Source organism: Daphnia pulicaria, chromosome 6, assembly GCF_021234035.1.
Source record: "Daphnia pulicaria isolate SC F1-1A chromosome 6, SC_F0-13Bv2, whole genome shotgun sequence".
Taxonomy (NCBI): Eukaryota; Metazoa; Arthropoda; class Branchiopoda; order Diplostraca; family Daphniidae; genus Daphnia; species Daphnia pulicaria.
The window spans coordinates 16,830,340-16,849,191 of NC_060918.1; the positions used below are offsets into that span (position 1 = coordinate 16,830,340).

The 18,852-nt window shown below is 37.0% G+C and overlaps 4 protein-coding genes and 1 long non-coding RNA gene across 8 annotated transcripts; 1 reads left to right on the plus strand and 4 right to left on the minus strand.

Moving 5' to 3' along the window:
* Positions 1-262: 262 nt before the first annotated feature.
* LOC124344485 lies at positions 263-8,174 on the plus strand. Its single transcript, XM_046798035.1, has 13 exons — positions 263-1,098; positions 2,369-2,477; positions 2,579-2,667; positions 2,901-3,089; positions 3,173-3,242; positions 3,336-3,502; positions 4,020-4,211; positions 4,299-4,493; positions 4,616-4,732; positions 4,854-4,888; positions 4,973-5,082; positions 5,530-5,835; positions 6,986-8,174. Exons 1-13 carry the CDS (start codon positions 903-905, stop codon positions 7,851-7,853), a joined length of 2,643 nt encoding a protein of 880 aa, XP_046653991.1. The 5' UTR covers positions 263-902; the 3' UTR covers positions 7,854-8,174.
* On the minus strand, positions 7,920-10,306 carry LOC124344486 (dnaJ homolog subfamily C member 5-like). 3 transcript variants are annotated; one of them, XM_046798036.1, is made up of 8 exons: positions 10,032-10,306; positions 9,850-9,961; positions 9,741-9,783; positions 9,550-9,683; positions 9,351-9,482; positions 9,096-9,188; positions 8,771-8,912; positions 7,920-8,423 (listed from the first exon to the last, which is right to left on the minus strand). In XM_046798036.1, the coding sequence occupies exons 1-8, from the start codon at positions 10,049-10,051 to the stop codon at positions 8,344-8,346; spliced, it is 756 nt and encodes a 251-aa protein (XP_046653992.1). In that variant the 5' UTR covers positions 10,052-10,306; the 3' UTR covers positions 7,920-8,343. The 3 variants fall into 3 exon arrangements, with proteins under 3 accessions (XP_046653992.1, XP_046653993.1, XP_046653994.1); XM_046798037.1 differs by having other exon boundaries at positions 9,096-9,167; positions 10,032-10,305; XM_046798038.1 differs by lacking the exon at positions 9,096-9,188.
* A 424-nt stretch (positions 10,307-10,730) lies between these two features.
* Positions 10,731-11,245, minus strand: LOC124344487. The gene is made up of 2 exons (XR_006919752.1): positions 11,037-11,245; positions 10,731-10,959 (listed from the first exon to the last, which is right to left on the minus strand). It is a non-coding gene; the product is annotated as an uncharacterized LOC124344487 (long non-coding RNA).
* Positions 11,246-13,051: 1,806 nt separating this feature from the next.
* On the minus strand, positions 13,052-15,392 carry LOC124341872 (adenosine 3'-phospho 5'-phosphosulfate transporter 2-like). Its single transcript, XM_046794824.1, has 8 exons — positions 14,987-15,392; positions 14,780-14,901; positions 14,612-14,708; positions 14,339-14,504; positions 14,088-14,278; positions 13,620-13,730; positions 13,448-13,518; positions 13,052-13,349 (listed from the first exon to the last, which is right to left on the minus strand). The coding sequence occupies exons 1-8, from the start codon at positions 15,191-15,193 to the stop codon at positions 13,175-13,177; spliced, it is 1,140 nt and encodes a 379-aa protein (XP_046650780.1). The 5' UTR covers positions 15,194-15,392; the 3' UTR covers positions 13,052-13,174.
* A 1,411-nt stretch (positions 15,393-16,803) lies between these two features.
* On the minus strand, positions 16,804-18,844 carry LOC124343559 (D-aspartate oxidase-like). Of its 2 annotated transcripts, none has more exons than XM_046796910.1 (7): positions 18,623-18,844; positions 18,192-18,395; positions 17,990-18,113; positions 17,769-17,914; positions 17,499-17,652; positions 17,127-17,408; positions 16,804-17,059 (listed from the first exon to the last, which is right to left on the minus strand). In XM_046796910.1, exons 2-7 carry the CDS (start codon positions 18,389-18,391, stop codon positions 16,934-16,936), a joined length of 1,032 nt encoding a protein of 343 aa, XP_046652866.1. In that variant the 5' UTR covers positions 18,392-18,395; positions 18,623-18,844; the 3' UTR covers positions 16,804-16,933. The 2 variants fall into 2 exon arrangements, with proteins under 2 accessions (XP_046652866.1, XP_046652867.1); XM_046796911.1 differs by lacking the exon at positions 18,623-18,844 and adding an exon at positions 18,531-18,622.
* Between the last annotated feature and the right edge of the window lie 8 nt (positions 18,845-18,852).

Below are 18,852 nucleotides of genomic sequence, written 5' to 3' on the forward strand. Positions count from 1 at the left end.
TGACAGGTAAATGGAGTAAGTATAAAAAAAACATCGAAATTTGCGGATGCAGCGCTATTATATTGTACTAGACGTCTTAAAAAAGCTGATTTACCGACATTGCATTACAACAATGTTTCCTTTCGTATGACCTACATTCGTTACGACTTACGACACGGTGGTAGCGCTAGCGCGGACTGACGGAAAAGAAATGGGAGAGCTCTCTTGCAGCTAGTGTTTTAAAAGTTGCAACAACCCATACGGATTGTCAGTTGTGGCCAGGTAGCGGCGACGAGTGGACGTAACCGCTACCGAAATCGTTGTCGCAAGTTCAAGCAGAACGTGTTAGCTTTCGTTATTTGTTTTCAAATCCAATATTACCTTCTCTAGTTTTTCACGCGCCGGCTATCGGATGAGGGTAGCGTAGTGTACTCGTAGGGAAAAAATCCTGTGGAAGAAAAATCATCGAACAGCATTTTTCCAGCCAAAAAGTGCTGGTTTGAGTGAATTTTCTACTAGACGAGAGAATATTTGAGAAGCATGGATTCGAAAATTGTGGGATATTAACTATTGCGGTTTGCTAGTAGTGAAAGTCGTTTTTCAAAGTTCTTGGCTATTTTTGGTATACTGGATACGGATAGGTATGTATTGAAATGAAAGGACATTAGTCTAACATACGGTGTCTGAGTCAGTCCTACCGGCCAACCAGTTTGAAAGAAAAAATAGCCTGTCATGTGCTTTGGACTTTGGAGAGAAACAATAGGATTTATTTCTCACATCTTTTGAGCGTCAAAGAAGTCTTACTCAAATATCAAATATCGACAGATTCATCCATCTCTAATCGACAGCCCATTCCAAAACGGGAAGAGAACATTAACGGAAACGCAGGAAAGGAAGTCGTGTCAAACTATTGCGCATTGGCGATGGCTGTTAAAGTTCAACGAGTGCTAGGCAGCGCGTTGGTCCGCTCCCCCGCCACGCCAGAAGCGGAGGCTACCACTAAAATCCCCCGTCGCCAGCACGCACGCCGACTATTCTCTTCTAATTGCTTCAGGATTCAGATTCATCGAACCCAAGTGCGGATGCTCTTTGTTTGTCTCCTCCTCATTTCATTGCTGGGTGAGTTTCTCTATTATTCTTCATCATTTGTTATGTGAGTATAGATTGGCACTAGCGTAGAATTTAAACCGGAAAAAATCCCACAGCTCCATTTTCAAATTCGTTTTGAGTATAGGACAAAAACAAATGTAAACGTTCGGTTTGTCGTTCGTCACTTTTGAGAGCACTTTTCTGCACAAGCTGAAACAGGGAGAGATACAGATGCCGTCCACGTCGGTACCACTAGGCAAAGGAGTTGTTTTCAACTTGTTAAGTTTTATCTTCAAGAAACGTCTTCAAGCAACTCTTCAAGCTCTTCAAAAGGGGAGCGAATGAATAAGCCGCTTTGGATATGATTCGTCATTGGGTCAAGTGCCTTTTTTCAACAGCTCTGCATTATTCTGCCTACATGTCCTAGATATGTAACTCGTTGCCGGAGATCGAGATCAGCCCACTTCAAGTGATGACTCCGTCATTTCATGATCCCCAAGTCGCTTTTTTTATGGCCTTAGGCAACGAAAATTAATTTGAAAAGCATCTCACAGCCCAGATACCGTTGTATACAGTCTACCACACTTTAGTGTTGTCGCTACTACGTATACGTGCACTGCAAAGTACCACTTGACTGTTGAAGTCTAAACTAGCCTGCCTTCTCTTTTGTAATGTTCACAAAATTCCCCTTACACTGTCGCCATCTTTGCGCAGAATACAGTTAGAACCATCGTTCTCCGCCGCGCTATCAAATTTTATGTTATGCTAGTTTATCAATATCAAGTCACCTGTTGAGGGAGAGATCTAGTAGATAAAACTAACACAAAAGAATGTCAGAGTATAAAACCGCAATATAAAAAATATAATTTAAAGATTTGCTTAAGAAAAGTCACGAGCACTCAGACCACTGACCGACAACCCGAGGGACTGCCCTTTGGACTGGAGAGTTCTTCCTTGGTGAAACGAAATTGAATCAGTAAATTGTGTTGCATAAAATTAAGCGATCCAGTCACTGTCGAATTGACCACCACTAAACAAAACAAGGTTTTGTGAATTTCATGAGTTTATTGAGAGCTCTACTAAAATACCTGACGAATTTAAAAATAAAATTAAAAAAAGTGTATGTGCAGGATAACACCATTGTGACACATTTATACATTAAAGATGCCTGACACACTCAAACAGAAAAATTTCATTAATTTGTTTTCTATTATTTTTGTTCCATTAGGCTATAATGTTTTTTTTTAACCAAATGGCAAATATGCAAATAATTAATTGGTGTTGGTTGTTCTATGTTCAGAAACGGAAGGAATGCCAATGTGTGGAGTTCCTGGTCGTGCTGAGAACGGGACACAAATATCATTGTACTCTGCGGAACTTTACAACCCTGGACAGAAGACTGAGTATAGGTACGTATACATTATCCTAGTTTATGGCCAGAACAGACTTTTCAGTATTCGGTTTTACTTACTTATGTTTTCTTTATTTTAAAAATTAAATGCCATTGCAGTTGTCAGCCTGGACTTGCTTTGCATGGGGGAAATTCGATCCGCACTTGCCAGAATGACGGATCATGGTCAGGCAGTCGGCCCCGCTGTGGTGAGTTTCCTTTCTCTGAGTCACGATTTACGTTTTCTTTTCATAATCAGAGCTGTTATAATGTGAGATATATGAAGACTTTTGTGATTATGCCTTCCTCATAGTCGTCATTTCCAAGAATTTCCCTGTCCACGCTTCCGCTTCTCGTTTCTAAATTTGTGCAGCCTGCCAGTGTCTAGCTCTATGACAAAGAGGTCTTCCACTGAAGAAAATCTCTTTTTGCTTGTACACAGTTGATAACTTGGCCTATAAAAAAGCCGTTGCCTCTTCACGCGTCGTTAATCACTACCGGCCAGATCTCATAGTGGACGGCAATACAAGGTCGTGCATCTACCTGGACACGCGAGTCGACGACCGATTCATTCAGATTGATCTGAAGAAAAATTACCTCATTTCTGGACTCGTCATCCACGTCCCAGACGGTAGGTAGAGCAGCCGACCAGCTCCCGGTTTCTATTTAATCTTATATGCAAATGACCAATAATTTACCTGTGGCATTCTCCAGGCTACGTCCAGCAATTGACGGTATTCATAGCCGAGAAGTTGGAGTCGGCTCCTGGCATTCAGTACCGCAGGTAAATATACATAGCCATTGAACAATGCTTTAGAAATTCCAAAATAGCCCACTTCGATTTGTCTGAGTGTGACAATTACTTATGCTGTCTCAGGTGCACCCCGGGGATATCGCATATCAACGCCCCCAAACTCCAAATTGATTGCCGAGGAGAGCACGGTTCGGTAGCAGTTCCCGGCCGTTTCCTCCACATCCGTGACGAACGACAAGTCCACGATTTCTACTTTGCCTTGTGCGAAATCGAAATCTACGGCCTGCCAGGTACCTGTTTTTCAACCAATACATTTGTGGCTTATTGTTCGTCTGCAGCCAAAAGGATGCGGTGAACGGTCATATACTCAAACTGTTCGTTAAGCAACTCGTCGTAAGTTTTGTTATAACCAATGGAAAGTTGCCACCGCATCCAAGGCGTTCGATATACTCCACTTTACCTACTCTTGATCGCCGCGCTTTTTACGTTCTAAATTCCAGCAATCAGTTCTCGAGTTCTTTTCTTTCCCGGCGACTTCAAAATTTGTTTTTTAAAATACGTGCGTCGATAGCACATACAACATCCCATAGAGAGAGAAAATCATATGAAACGAGCTCTGGTAATGTGAAAGGAAATTATAAGCCTTCATGCCCACCTGGTTCAATGTTTTCTCAGTCCTGTAGCTTTGTGTGTGAAAGTTACAAAGCAAAATCCGAAAGACATACGTTATCTACATTTTTGGCTTCATTTAGGGAAATTTTGTTAACTTTGGACATTAATCTCCTTTTACTTCTGTCGCCTCTATAGCCTCACCGTTGAGCTGCGGGTTACCAGATCTTCCAGCTTTTGCTACATCGGTCAATCAAACGCAGATGCTGGAAGAAAAACATCGAAACACTTTCGAATTAACTTGTCAAACGGGATTCATTCTGCAAGGAACGAAAGTATTGCGCTGCGTAGACGGCAACTGGATTGGGAGCGAGGCCGCCCAGTGTACAGGTATTATAAGTTGTCCGGTTTGACGTACAAACGTGTTCAATGGCATGTAGACACTCTGATTTACATAACTATTTCACATATTTACAGCCGTGGAATGTGATCCGTTAGATCCTTTGATCAATGGACAAATCGAATTATTTCCCACTCGCGGTTTGAACAACAATAGTTTTAACAGCGTTGCTCGACATATTTGCTCGGAGGGCTTCATGATATTCGGTGGCGACGTCACGAGAACCTGTGGTCTCGATGGTCGATGGACTGGTACCCCACCTTTTTGTCGAGGTGAGAAAAATAAAACGAAATTTATTATAAATCGTAAAAGAAAAAAAATTAAATGAATTTGCGGCAAGCTACCTATATACTTCGTCACGGCAGACTGATCTTTTTGTATTGGTTATGCGCAGCTACTGATTGCCAATTACCTCGGCCTATTTTGAACGCTGTCTACAAATTGGTCGACAACCATACGAAACCAGGAGCCATCGCTCAGTACACCTGTTCCAACGGATATGTCCCACAAAGTAAACCAAAGCTTACATGGTTGAGCGCTACATATCAAGTCATCCCGCTGAGAACACTTGATTCAAGTCAAATATAATTTTATTTGTTTATTATTATAAATGTATTATTATCTGACTGCAGGAATTCTGGCAGACAAGCCTCTCCAAACAGCAATCGTAAGTTGTTACATTTTTTTTAAGACTAAAATTAGTCTCGAGATAATCTCAATACAATACATTTCTTTTTTCTCGATTTCACAGGTGTGTCAGCAGAGTGGCGTCTGGAAGGAGGGGAATTTTTACTGCGCCTTGAGAACGACATATTATCCGCCGGTCTCCATCTCGTTTTCCTCGTCAACAGAAATACCAAGGTAGGCTGCGCCGTGTGACATAAGAATTCTATTGGTTGTTTCAACTCCATTGCGGATCCAATCGTTCGAGAGAAGATCCTAAAATTAGCTGTTACGCATGTTACGTTCTAGGTTGTTTTGGTAGTTTGTTTTGAATTGACCCATAAAAGTAAGGGTCGTCTCATTCTTTTCTTGTTTCGTTCCATCAGCGAACTCTTTATATTCCTGATACTATAGCAATAGCAGGCAAACGTATGTATTTCCACAAAATTTCATCGATTTTTCTTAGAAGATGACATTTTGAACAAAATAATCTATGTCGGATAACAAGTATCCATGTATAAAATGAACCCTGTCGGTTGAGTTTTCCTCGTCATTTGTTTCTTATGCGAAACGCGCCGATCTACATATCGAGTCGTTGCATTATGATGAGGATGACTTAACGTTTCTTCTTGTTATGACGAGCAGTGAACCGACGGAAGAGCTGGTGCCTCCTGGTACTTTGATCAGCACGACTGCTCCCGAGCAGACATCATTGATTCAAGAAATTGAATTTTTCCAGCCCGTAACGATATCAAACGTTGATCTGGAAACGACGAATGTCAGCGTGGGCACCGGCAACACCAATTCGAGCAGCAGTATCGTCTTCGGTGAGGAGGAGGCCTCAGAAAGTACGCGGTCAATCGGAACAGCGGTCGCGGCAACGGGATTTATCGTTGTCTTCATCGTTGTCTTTCTGATGGTCGCTATTGGCATCACTTTCAACGTCTGCAGGTATGATTCTTTTTTGAATGATTGGAACTTGAGAAATCGGGAATATTGTTTCTCACTTAAGAGTAAATAAGTGGGAGGTGGCAAACTGTTATTCGGATTGATGTCTAGTTTTTCTCTTTTTAAAAAAATGTCTACGTGATGGATCGGGCTGTCGAGAACGCGCCGATTCACAGTTTCTTCTTCCTTGCTGACATACTGCACTGCTTTTCCCCGTCAAATCTGTCACTGAAAACGGATAGCACCTAAAAATTTCATGCTATCTTCCTCTAAGTAGCGACGTTCGCTGACAGTTATTTCCCAGATTTGCTTCGTGGGAGAAAAACAAAGGAAATCAGGAAGCAAATCCATTTGAGAAAAAAAAAAAATTTCTCCAGTTCCACTTGTTGGTTGTTAGCACTAGATTCAGGCCTTAGGTCACTCATTCACTCATATCACCAAATGGTTATTTCCTCGTTAAGTCGGTCAGATTTTGGAAGACGTTTTCTTCGTGCCTTCAATTCAGCAATCAAGGTACACACGTCTTTGAGCAATGTGATCATTATTTCCTACCGACCGGTTTCTGCGCGTACTCCCGTGTTCTAGTTTTGATGTAGGAAAGTTTATGATTGCCCTCTACCCTCAAGACCCGAACTTTCCAAGAGCGCATCACAGCGTATGGTATTAGCTGTATTCGGTCTGTCTTTGTTTGGAAAAGGATAAGTCACTGTTGCTGAGCTGTCAGTTGAATTACGCATCAAACGTCGCCGAGAGCCCTGTAATTTCACTGCGGGAAAAAACCCTACCGCAATGTACGAAAGCTACCAGATAGCTACAATGATACTCTATAAATCGGCGCTATGGGCTTGAACTTTCTCTCACGTCGTCGAATATGAGTGACATTAACTGGGCCGTTTGACCGAAATCTAGTTTCTGAAGGATGACTCGCATATGTGCTATCAGTGATAATTTCCACAAAACAAAAATCTTTGCCAAATGAATATACCTTGTTTCCCAAACTGTCTACATATAAATTTACCATCACGCTTCGGTTGCTGCTGCACCGCATCTTCACCGTGAGAAACGACAATGTGTGTAGTCCATTTAGCTCGTTGTTTAGGAACAAAATATCCAACAGCAGATGTCACTTACAGTAAATCTTGTGATTTTCTAGGATGCGAACAGCTTTCGAAAAAGCCAAAAAACGTTTCTTAGTGGCATCCACCAACCTGCTGCTGATCAACACATCGGATTCTTCGACAAAAGAAGGCGTTTCCAACGCCGACCATGAAAGCGGAGAAAGAAACAAAAAACACCAAGTGGTGGCCAAATTGGAATCGGAACCGGTTTACAACGAATTAGACGATCCCCTCCGCAAACCAAATTTCCACGTTCAGTCGTCACCCTCAACACTCAGCTCAGAGGAGGAAAGCACTTATTTGGATATCGACATTGACAAGGACGTCAAACCGGAACGCGATTCTTTCCAATTCTGCTCTGAAAATTTCAGCTTACAATGCGACTCGTACCAAAATGAATCTTTTTTTATCGACTCGACCCGACCGTCACTCACTCCGGATGAAATTCTGCTTCTCTACGCCAAGGTGGATAAATCCAAGAAGAAGAAAAATCGAATCTACAGCAACGGAATCACGACAGAGCCTCCTACGCTCGAGTCGAACGGCAAAGTGGAGTGCAACGAAGGAATCGAAAACGTCGCACACGAAATCGACGATTCACAAAAAGGTCACCTCAATAAATCGTTTTCTAAATTTCGTGATTTTCATCCGAAAAAAGTTAATGACCTGCAAATGCCGAAAACGGTTGTCGACGTTTCGCTGAACGAATATTTTATCGAACACTCACGCATTCGTTACAAAGAAACAAGTAAGACGCATTTCCAGGAAGGTAGACCATTACCAGCTTTGCCCATCCGGGAAGCGAAACGTAAAAGTCAAGAGAACGAGAGTACTCCGGATCATAATGAGGAAACCAACAGTCAAAACATCTATGCCACTCTGCCCTTACCCAAGTCAACGTAAATCCCCCTCCCCTCCCGTTTTTCCCTTAACATATTTCTATCGTCTATAGATCGTCTATTAATCATATTATGTTTTACTGTACCACATACACACGACTATATTTTGTATACCATTTGGGCGAATAATTGTACAAAACTGAGAGAAATAGAAAAGAAATACAACAAGTAATCATCCATATGTCAATGACCAAAGAGACAAATGAAAATGTCTGCTAAAAAGACGGGAAAATACATTAATCAAAATTCGAAAGCAGAGAGAAAATGACAGGCGTTTTACTCTAAGCATAATCGAATAATGCACACTGAAATTGTAATACCAAAATGATTCCAGAAAATGAACCGTTATTCAAAATTTTATGAAAAGTAAATAAACGGACAATCTAGTTAATTTATCGGTCATCCAAATGTAGTAGGGTAGTGGAACTATTATTTTAAAATAATTGAAAAGTTTTACGGCCGTTTCCTATAGTGGCCAATCGAGACGAACGTATTCATGGATCATGATGGCTTTGAATAGGTATGGCTGCCTTTGCTGTTGAACCATGTTGCGGTGTTCCGCTCTGCGATGTTGCTAACATTCGACAAAGGGGAAAACACGTACGTTATTTTACATGAAAATGATGGTGGATAAAGAAACAAAGGAAAAACTATGGTTACACTGTCAAACTAAGTAATAATATGATTATTAATTTCTACATTGAACAGAAAAAATAGATTAAATTCATTATAAAAACAGATCAGTAAGAAATCTCTTACTTCCTTCGAAAGGAATCTAATTTATAACAACAGTGTTGTGTAGGTGGTAAAGAATAAACACAGACGCTGTAGTTGTGCAAGACATTTGTGGCACCTTAACTTACTAAGCTATTCAAAAATTATAGTTTAAAGACACATAAGTTTAAAATATTGATCCGGTACCTGCAGCGTAAGTTGGCGGCTTGTCCGATGGATTAAGGCCTGTTGTTTCGGTGACATTCCGTGATTCAGGTTGAACAGATATCGCTTCTCTTGCCGCACTTCTGACTTCCTCTGCTTCATCCTCGTCACTGCTGTCGTCATTCTTTAAGCAAAACAGAAACACGTTCGTTATGACTATACGTACATTTTCTTGCAAAGGGAATGAGGAGAGGTTGTGAAGTGGAACTCAAACAAGCTGATAAGAGAAAAGCTAAATTCATTAAGACAAAAATTGAACGAGAAAACAATGTGTACTAAACGCACCACACTCTTAAATTGAACTAACCTCTTTCTGGCTCCGCGGTTGTTCAACTATAATGGGCTGCTGACTAGCAGCAGCACCTTCTTGATGTCCGTCCTGTGTGGGATATTGAATCAACTATTATGTTTCCCCAGGGAAAAGGTGGAAAGATCAAGCATAAATATTTTAACATGCTGCAACCTTTATAGCATAACAAACTAAAATAAAATCAAGAGAAAAGTAGCAACCAAAATGGAAAGGCATTTGGTAATGGAAGAGGTGGGATATTTCACTACTTGCCTGAAAGTTATGATAATCTCCTGTCTCATCAGGGGCTTTAGGTTTGCATTTTCCACAGCAGAAGTTGAAACAACAGCAACAGCAGCAGCAGAAGTAGCATCCAGTTATTATTCCGCAACCAATAAACAAAGCCTGTAAATGAATGTGTAACAAATATTATGATTGAATCAAATTCATATTTCTTATGTGAGTCCCTTACTTTGCACCACCCTGACGTGACTAGGAAGTATGTGTTGACATTTTCCTCACCAAATTGTTCAGCAATGTAGAGCCCGAGTGAACCATAGTTATCATAAATGTTTCTTTTGGTTGAATCACTCAATATTGAATTAGCTGAAAATAAAAATAATGTATTAAAAATTTTAAAAAAATGACAAACTTTATTCTCACCATGGTTAACTTCTTTGAATTTCTCAGCTGCTTCTGGGCTTGGCTGCATATTACAAAATTGAGACATTAATTGATAATTATTGGATGACGGGAAATGAATAGGACTTACATTTTTATCAGGGTGGTACCTGAGAGCTAATCTACGATATGCTTTTTTGATGTCATCACTTGTAGCCTGCTTGGTTAAGTCCATGCAAATATATAAAGAGTCACCCGTAGTTCTAACAAACGCAAAGAAAATGCCTAGTTAGTATTATCTTTTTACATCCATATAAATATCTAATCACTTACGAATAGCGGCGTTTGTCCATGTCTTTTTAGGTCTGTTTTATTGGATACCGACCACAATTGCAAAATACGCCTTGCGAGTCACTGGGCGTGTTCAAATTCAAACAGATTTCTTAAGAATGGAACTTACACCAACGACAGTTGTATAATGATATAAATGCCGCTGATTTTTTACGTTCAGCCTTTGACAGTTCAGTTATCGGCAGCATTCATGCTCGGCAATCGGATCAATGCGCAGACTAGAATCGCGGTGTGAGTGGGAGAGAACTGGAGATAAGAATGAAAGTTTGTGCCACCTAACGATAATTTTAGTTACTAACAATTTGTGCTGAAGTCACAAGTCAGAACTCAGAAGTGGTGAACAAAAATCATAGCCTAGGCTATGACAAAAATAAATGCATTTTGTAAGCAAAGATTATAAAGACAACTTTGAAGTTATAACATCCAGTAAGGTTTCAAAGATATTTTTCATCCATCCCTAATCGCTATAAATTATCAAGATTTTTGTCGGATATTTTTTCTCAATATAAATAGCAAAACAAGCATTTTAGCAAATTAGCTCAATTAGCTAGCCTAGTTCTAAAATTTTTTGAATTCCAAAATAATAATCTATAAATACTAGTTCTGGATAAGGAAAAAAAATTCAGCAACCCTATTTTAAGATTGGACCCATTTCGAAGAAAATAAGGGAAAACTCTACAATAATAGAAAAGAAAAAATTTTATTGAGAAATGTTATATTGATGCATTGTAACAGAATCCGCCGAAATCGGATGAAAGCACGCATGAGAATAGGAAGATTGCTGAATCCGGTTGCACCTTATGCAAACGAGCAACTTCGTATTTCGTTACGAACTCGCAATGCGTCATCAGAAGAGTCTCTTACCCAAAATAGTTTCGTGGAGTCCTTTTGAATCAAGAACAGTAGCAAACTTTGAAGAGGGAAATCCGAAATCCAATCATTCATGAGTTTTAGCACAACAGCAGCAATAGTTAGGCCTGCACTAACCTAAAACAGCTCCTTTGGTTCAGAGAACTCTTTTGACGGTTTTGTATTCATTGAAAACTTTTGGATTTTCTTCCTTTATCAAAAATAAGGATAAAAAGTACTGCATCGAACATTACTCGTGTACATTTTACAGCTGTACCTCCCGGTAAATGAAATTTTCATCATATTAGTTTAAGGTGAAACATCTTTTAAAATTCGCACAGAAGGACCTATATCCCAGGTAACAATTTTCATGTCGTTTTGATGTGCTGTTGAAATACTTTTGACATCAACTTTTAGACAAAAAAAGAATGAAAAGAGTAATATCGTTTGGATATCAATGTTGTCGCGCCAACGAAGTTCGTTTGGACATGAAAAAATAACATCAATTTTGTCACATGAAAATGACGTTTGAATATTTTTTCTCCGTATGACATTGAAACCACGTCTAATTATGTTTATAACAAAGATATACAAAACACTGCCTTAAATGGATGTCAATTAAACCGCATGACATTGATATCAATAAAAATGCATGAATTAGATATCACTGTTAAAAAACTTAACAACTATAAACGCCCTAAATTCTCGCTAAACCAGATCTGGGGTTCCCAAACCCGAAAAATTTGTATCGCATCGCAATACGAAATGTTCGGGGTTGTATAGAAGACTAATAAAAGATACGACATGGGCCTGTATTGAACCTTCAACCTTTGATTTCCGAGCTCAGCTCGCTAACCACTTGACCAATTGACTTATTAAAATGTCATATATTTATGAATTACATTTGAACCTGTACGTAAGGACTTAGAAAGTTTTATAGTCTTTGTTAGTATAGAAAATAAGAGTTAGAGGGTAGCGGGCGTGTTGGTCGAAAAAACTAGTACTTAAACTTAATATTATACGATAGAATACTTACGTTTTCAGAAATCGATATAATTTTAATAAAAGGAAAGGGATGCATGCTTGAAAATATTTCAAGTTGGAAAATGTGATATGTATAAATGAAAATTGATCTACTTGACAAGTAGTTTGCAAATACTTTTGATTAATACACAATTTTGGTTCACTGCACGTCAGTTTCATGTGATCTATCCTTTCAATTTTATTTGGGCAGTTAAAAAAATATATGTTATTGGTAAAAGCAGTGGAAGATTAATGTGTGCGTTTCATATTTCAAAAAGGAGGTTAAACAGCATTAATTTATTTATTAAGATGTCCATTTTCTATTTGAAAATGTATTATATAGAAAATAGTACATCATTTAAATGTCCGTTTCATAGCATAAATTGTAAAAGAAAAACGATGTGAACATAAATTTGTAAATTACGTGTCCATTTTTTATTCGAAAAATGATATAACGAAAAGCATGTCAATAGCAAGTATTTGGAATATGATGTCAATATTAATATATCAATTTCATGTCAATTTTGCATTTCAAGAATTTGTATCGGAAAACGTTACATCAATAACATGTCGTTATGATATTTTAAAAATGATATCGAATTTTACACTTAAAGTACGTGTCCATTTTTTATTCGAAAAATGATATTTAAAAAAGAATGTCAATAGCAAGTCATTTTCTTATTTGAAATATGATGTCAATATTAATATATCAATTTCATGTCAATTTTTTATTTCAAAAAATTGTATCGGAAAACGTTACATCAATAACATGTCGTTATGATATTTTAAATATGATGTCAAATTTTACACATTATTTTCGCATGTTTTTAATTTACGTAAAATTACTGAATGTCAAATTCACGTGATTTGCATATACAAAAATTGATGTCAATTTTTGTACAGTAAATAATACATTAAAAAATATCAGAAAATAGATTAGAATTTTTCATTAACAAATGTAATGTCACATACATATCCATTTCGTATCATACATGGGATGTCAAATAATTTATAACAAATTCATGTCAAATTCATGTCAACTAATTGACAGGAACATCAAAATGACATGGGAATATCAAATAGACATCCCAATGACATCCAATGCTACCTGGGATATGGGATAGCGGGAATAGATAATTAATTTAAATGTTTATTTCATTCGACGCCAGTAGATAATGTTGATTAAACAAAACAGCCACCAAATAAATTATTAAATTTATAACATTTGAATCAAAACAATGTAAAAAAAATATTTAGACACTAATTGCAGCTTTTGCCAATTTTTTCCTAGTGACTAGTCTTTTAACATAATTGATTGCAGTGTTGATAAAGTTGTTTTTAATGAATATCAAATGCGATTGCTGCCGCTGGGAGCTAAGGACATTTAAATACACACCCAAGACGACGAGGCATCCTGACCAAACATATCTATAAGTAACAACAATTTAAAAAATCGCAATGCGATATAATTAACAGTTTTTAGAAATTTTTCGTTAGTGTTTGAATGGTAAATTATTTGAACTTACTGTAGCGTAAAAGGTTTTGTAAAAAAAATGAACGAGACCACGATAGAGAGGGCTTTCCGACACGTCGTAACCTAATATCAAGTAATATTTAATTTAATTAGAAAATAATCCTGAAAGTAGTCGTGTGACAACATGTGTCAAATTTCAAATAAATTAGAAAAATAGTCATTACTGTTACAGCAGCAAAAGCTCCGGCAACTCGGACAAGCGTAAGAACCAGATTTACTCCCATATAACCAGTAATGGATAGTAAAAATCCTAAACCATATATTGAAACTGGGAACTTGGGTTGTATTATAAACCAAAGTTCATAAAAAAAAGTATTATAAACATTTTGAATGATATTTCATCCCGTAGACCATAAAAATAATATATTAAGGAAATGCATCCGATTTGGCGGTTTCAAATTACCTCAGTCAATAGGGTCAGAACTCAGAATGTAAATATGAAAAATCATTACGGGAAAAATTAAGATACAAGACCAGTGATGTGCACGTCATACGGTTTGTAACAAGACTAGCAAAAGCAAAAACCCAAATTAGTCCTAAATCTGTTTAGTCGCTGAATCGGATGGGTTTCGGAAATATCTTGGTGTTTGAAATTATGTATAATTTTATCTATATAAATATGTTTGTCAAACCTGATTAGCCGTAGTAATCGCAGGAATCAAGCGACCACTAAGAATCAAAGCCACTAATAGGTAAATGATTCCAAATGAGTAGGAGTAGAGAACAACTTCACTATTTGAAGCTCCATATTTTTTCATTGCCTTTTCTTGTACATTCCCTATAACAGCATCCGCAACTAGGGCTAAGTTAATCATTAACACACCTTTAAAAAACTAAAATTATTAGCTTTAGTTTAAAAAACAAATTAAGAACAGTAATATACCAGCAGGATGAAAGTTAAGTGAAATGGTTACATCAATAAGAGTAAACCAAATCAACCCAATACACATCACAGCAGCTGCTAAAAAATCTCTTGTTCCATATTTTTTCCCTTGAATAATTATCCCACCAACTAACACTGGAATAAGTTTACATGATTTAAAGATAACCTATTATGATAAATAAATAAAATAAATAAAACATACAAAATCTATCAGAACAAGATTTTTAAATGACTGAGATATGAAAACAGATACATATTTAATTGATAACTAACTTGGGTTGGGTAATTTAAATATTCCAAAGATAAATTAGACATTGTCATTGTTGCTACTGTGAGAAATGAAATTAGGATATACGTTGGCACAGGTATTCTACAATCCAGAAAGCAATAAAATATTATATTTTAATAATTAACTTTGGAAACATTTAAATGAATTTTTACCTTCTTTCTGTGTCTTTTTTTAACTGTGATTCTATTATTGCAAACAAACTGTATAACACAAACTGAATGAATGTCACATACAGCCCATGAGACTTGAGATTTGGCTGAACAAATATAGCTTCCTAGAAATAAATTTATGTAATTGCTTTGAGTAGTGAAATAAAAAACAAAACAAGAACGATCATTTCTACATCATGTCTCACTTACCAAAAAGTATCCATATAGAACGAAGAAAATAAACACCCCTGATGAGACCAAAACAAACTGGGTAGTTTGGGTGAGATGTGATATATTAACCCCTAATATTGTAACTGAAACAGGTTCTTGATACACATTGGAAGATTTGTTAGAATGACCAAAACCGGACAATTTATTTGATTCAACCAAAATTGCCGGATCATTAACAGACTTCATTTTATGGAAATAAAAAAAAAATCAAAACTAAAATCGGCTTCAGGGTTCGTAGTCGAGAGGTAAACAACTGATCCCGCCGACCGAATTGGCCGAAGTGTTAGTGATGGCAGCACTTGTTAGTTGTTAGAGCCAGGCGAGTTAAACATTTTCTTTTGGTTTTTACATCTACAAAATCGTTTTTTCCCCCACTAAAACTGATCCCTTTAAAAAAAAATTAATTATTCGAAGATTAAATCTATTTACGATCCCATGAAAGGGTGTCGTGCCGCGAGATCCCGACACCCGAGATGACAATTCATTTGTCTAGTTAGCAACGTTACCGCTAGATGCGTTTCTGTAAGTATCAAAGAGATTTCTGTACAACCAAATTATTTTCACTTCAACTTTTCTAAATTATAAATTTTCTAAAATTTTAGGAGTCTATCTATGTATACAAAAGAATCAAGACATATAACCTCAAATTATACGAAATTACAGTGGGCCATATTACAGTGGCCCATATCATCCCATAATCTCTTTTGGACGGAACATGGACGGAATAGGGAGAAATAGAAAGGGTAAAGTTTTTGGGATATGGCAACACTGGTGAAGGGGAATCGAGGCATGGACTACTCTACTTAAGGATGGGACTCTTCGGCATTTCCTATGTCGGCCGTGTAAATTTTTTTCCCGGAGAATCGGAATCAGAATAAAAAAATAAGCATTTAATTACCTAATGTTCTTATACCTAAAATTTATCTTCGTGGAGATATTTCAATATTTTTTACTGAAAATTTTAAATAGTGGGACTGGGAAACACCGGTGCCATCTAGGAACCAAACCTCATAAGCTCTTGTAAGTTTACAAGCAGATACCCATTGCGTGCAAGAGAGACCACTCTCTTATCTCTATTCCTCTGACATAGCTGCCTAACTCTCCTTTACCTTGTAGGTTATATTGGCAAGAGCTTAGGGTGCTTTGTTGCTAGAGGGCACCGGTGTTTCCCACTTTTACCCTTACTGCTGAAAGTAAAATTACAATATCTTATTGATTAGTTAATTTTACTTAGATTTATCTACATAGTTAGAATCAGCGAAAAAAACTGAATATGTTTGATATTTTTCATTAATTTTTTCATGAAAATAGCCCACCCGACTAGTATTTACACGGCGAGATAGGCTAAGAGTCTCGTCCTTTATTAGAGTAGTCCATGATCGAGAAAAAAAACGGAAAACTTATGAATTCGTGTTTTCATTTTAAATTTCATTGCTATAAATGATACTTAAAAAATGTGATCTTATGACCACACATAGAGCTAATCCAGCTCTTTTTTTAAGAACTTTTCCACCCTATAATATTGCGTTGTTACCAAATAACAGGCATCCAAAGTAAGCCCATTCCCTACTAGGCCTCTCGGCCCTTTTTGTCAAAACTTCAGTTAGAAAAATCTACTACGGATACTTAGGCAACGCGATAAAAACACATATCTCGTTGTTGAAAAATTCCAAAAAAATATCACATGAAACCCCACCCTATTATAAACCTTTCATTGTGTCAAAATTTCATTGAATTCCACCGAGAATTCTTTTAATGGAAACGTTAAGAAAAACGCGTTTTCCCTACTGATCCTCTCAGCCGTACGGATACTTTCGGTACCCACTGTATATTAAACACATCTAACCATTGAATATTAGACAATTCTAACAATTGAACAATAAAAGATTCATAGCACCTTAAAGTTAAGATTTACTATGCAGTTCTTTAAAGCTTGGAATGGATATTGGATCTAATGCCACTCAGAACTTCTTCCGCCAATTGAACAGCGTATTTAGCCGTGCCAGGTGCCGTTGTAACTCCATATCCGCCATGTCCATAGTGATGAACGATCTACGTTAATTTCAGAAAATATAATTCAATAGAAAGAAAACCTTACAAGTAAACAAAAAAAAATTACATCAAGACGCTTCCCACTAGAGGTGATAAATACGTCTTTTTCAACTCGTACTGGTGTCCTATGTGGCCTAAGTCCTGCAACCTCTCTTATAACTTCAGCGCTCTTTAGATTGGGTAAAAGCTCTGTACAGCGTTCCCATATAGAGGCAGAATCGTACTTGTCAACTTCTTCCTTAAAGCTATCGAATTGACGGCAACCTCCCAATGTAACGTACTCAATACCAGGAATTATGTATGTATCATAGTCTCCGTAGAAAAACATCTTCACCCATGGAGCTTTTACCTGGTTTTATTTAAAGATGTCATTTTTATTTCATATTTAGTATAACTGAAAGTAAAACTGCCACATATATATTATTTAAAAATGTCTTACTTTGAAAACCTGTCCTCGTATCGGTACCAGATCGTGGTCTACACATAATTTTTTAGCTCCGAATCCAGTGCAATTTATTACTAGGTCATAGTCTTCGACATCCTGGAAACTATTGATGGTTTTTTTAACGATTTTTCCACCAAGCCTCTCAAACCTGATAATAACAACGGTATTAGAAAAAGATAAATATATTGACAACGAAAAATTTGGGGATGGGAAGAAAATAGAAAACATGTTAGCATTGTTTCCTTTAATGTTAATTAACCGTACTTATTTCTAAGCCAAGGCAAATGATAACGACTTTCAATCACAAGGGTGGTAAAGAATGCTCCATATTTCCAGTCTCCTGGACAGATTTTAAGTTCAAGCTCATTGGCACGACGGTACACAGGTAGAAGGTCTTCCAAAAATTGATTCTGTATGTAAATACAACGAAAATTAATAATGTTGTACAACAAACTAAGACTAAGAATGTGTTTTACGGTGTTCACCTTTGTTACTTCAGGGAACTTTGAAGAGAGTACATAACCAGACACTTCTTGTACACCAGCTTCAGCAGTTTCTTTGGTGATTTGTATTCTTTTATAATGATGGTAGGCATCCACAAGCCATTGCCTGTCAAATCATAATAATCATATTATAATTAGACAGTTAAATATTTAGACAATTAAGTCAGCACAGTGATTTTTTTACTTTGTTATTTCTGATGTGGGTCCTTTAAAACTTGTTGATGGTCTGAATATGCCTGCAGCAATGTCACTTAAAGTGTCTTGTTCAAATTTATCTGCTATGATCGTGACATCCCATTTGGTATGCTTCTCTTTCATCATAAAAGCAGTGGTCATCCCTACGATTCCAGCTCCCAGTACACATATCTGTTTTTTTTCTTCCATTATTCTTGGGAAAAATGAAAAAAATTATGATTAAATTAACAATATCTTATTGTGTAAACAACATGCAAAGAAATAAAGTTAAATTCAATTATTTATTTGATACTAATTATTGCTGAATGTGTTATTTTGCTTATATTACCTAAGTGAATATTCTCAATCCAACAGAGGAAAATTAATTCTTTCCTTGTTATCTTATTAAAAAAAACTAAAATCAAAGGGTCAAAGTCTCACCAGTTTTCGATAAGGATTCGAACAACATCAAAAAGAAAAACTTGTCGACTTGCCCTATTAGCAATTCAATTTGTTATCTAAACATATGATTGACTTTATTCCATAGGATTAGGAGGATTCTATACAGAATTCCCCAGTTTGATTACATTAGCGAAATGTAAATTTTAAATGTTACAAATTTTAAATTGATCTCTGGTAGTCCGCTTCGGCCGTGATTCTGATCAGCGGCT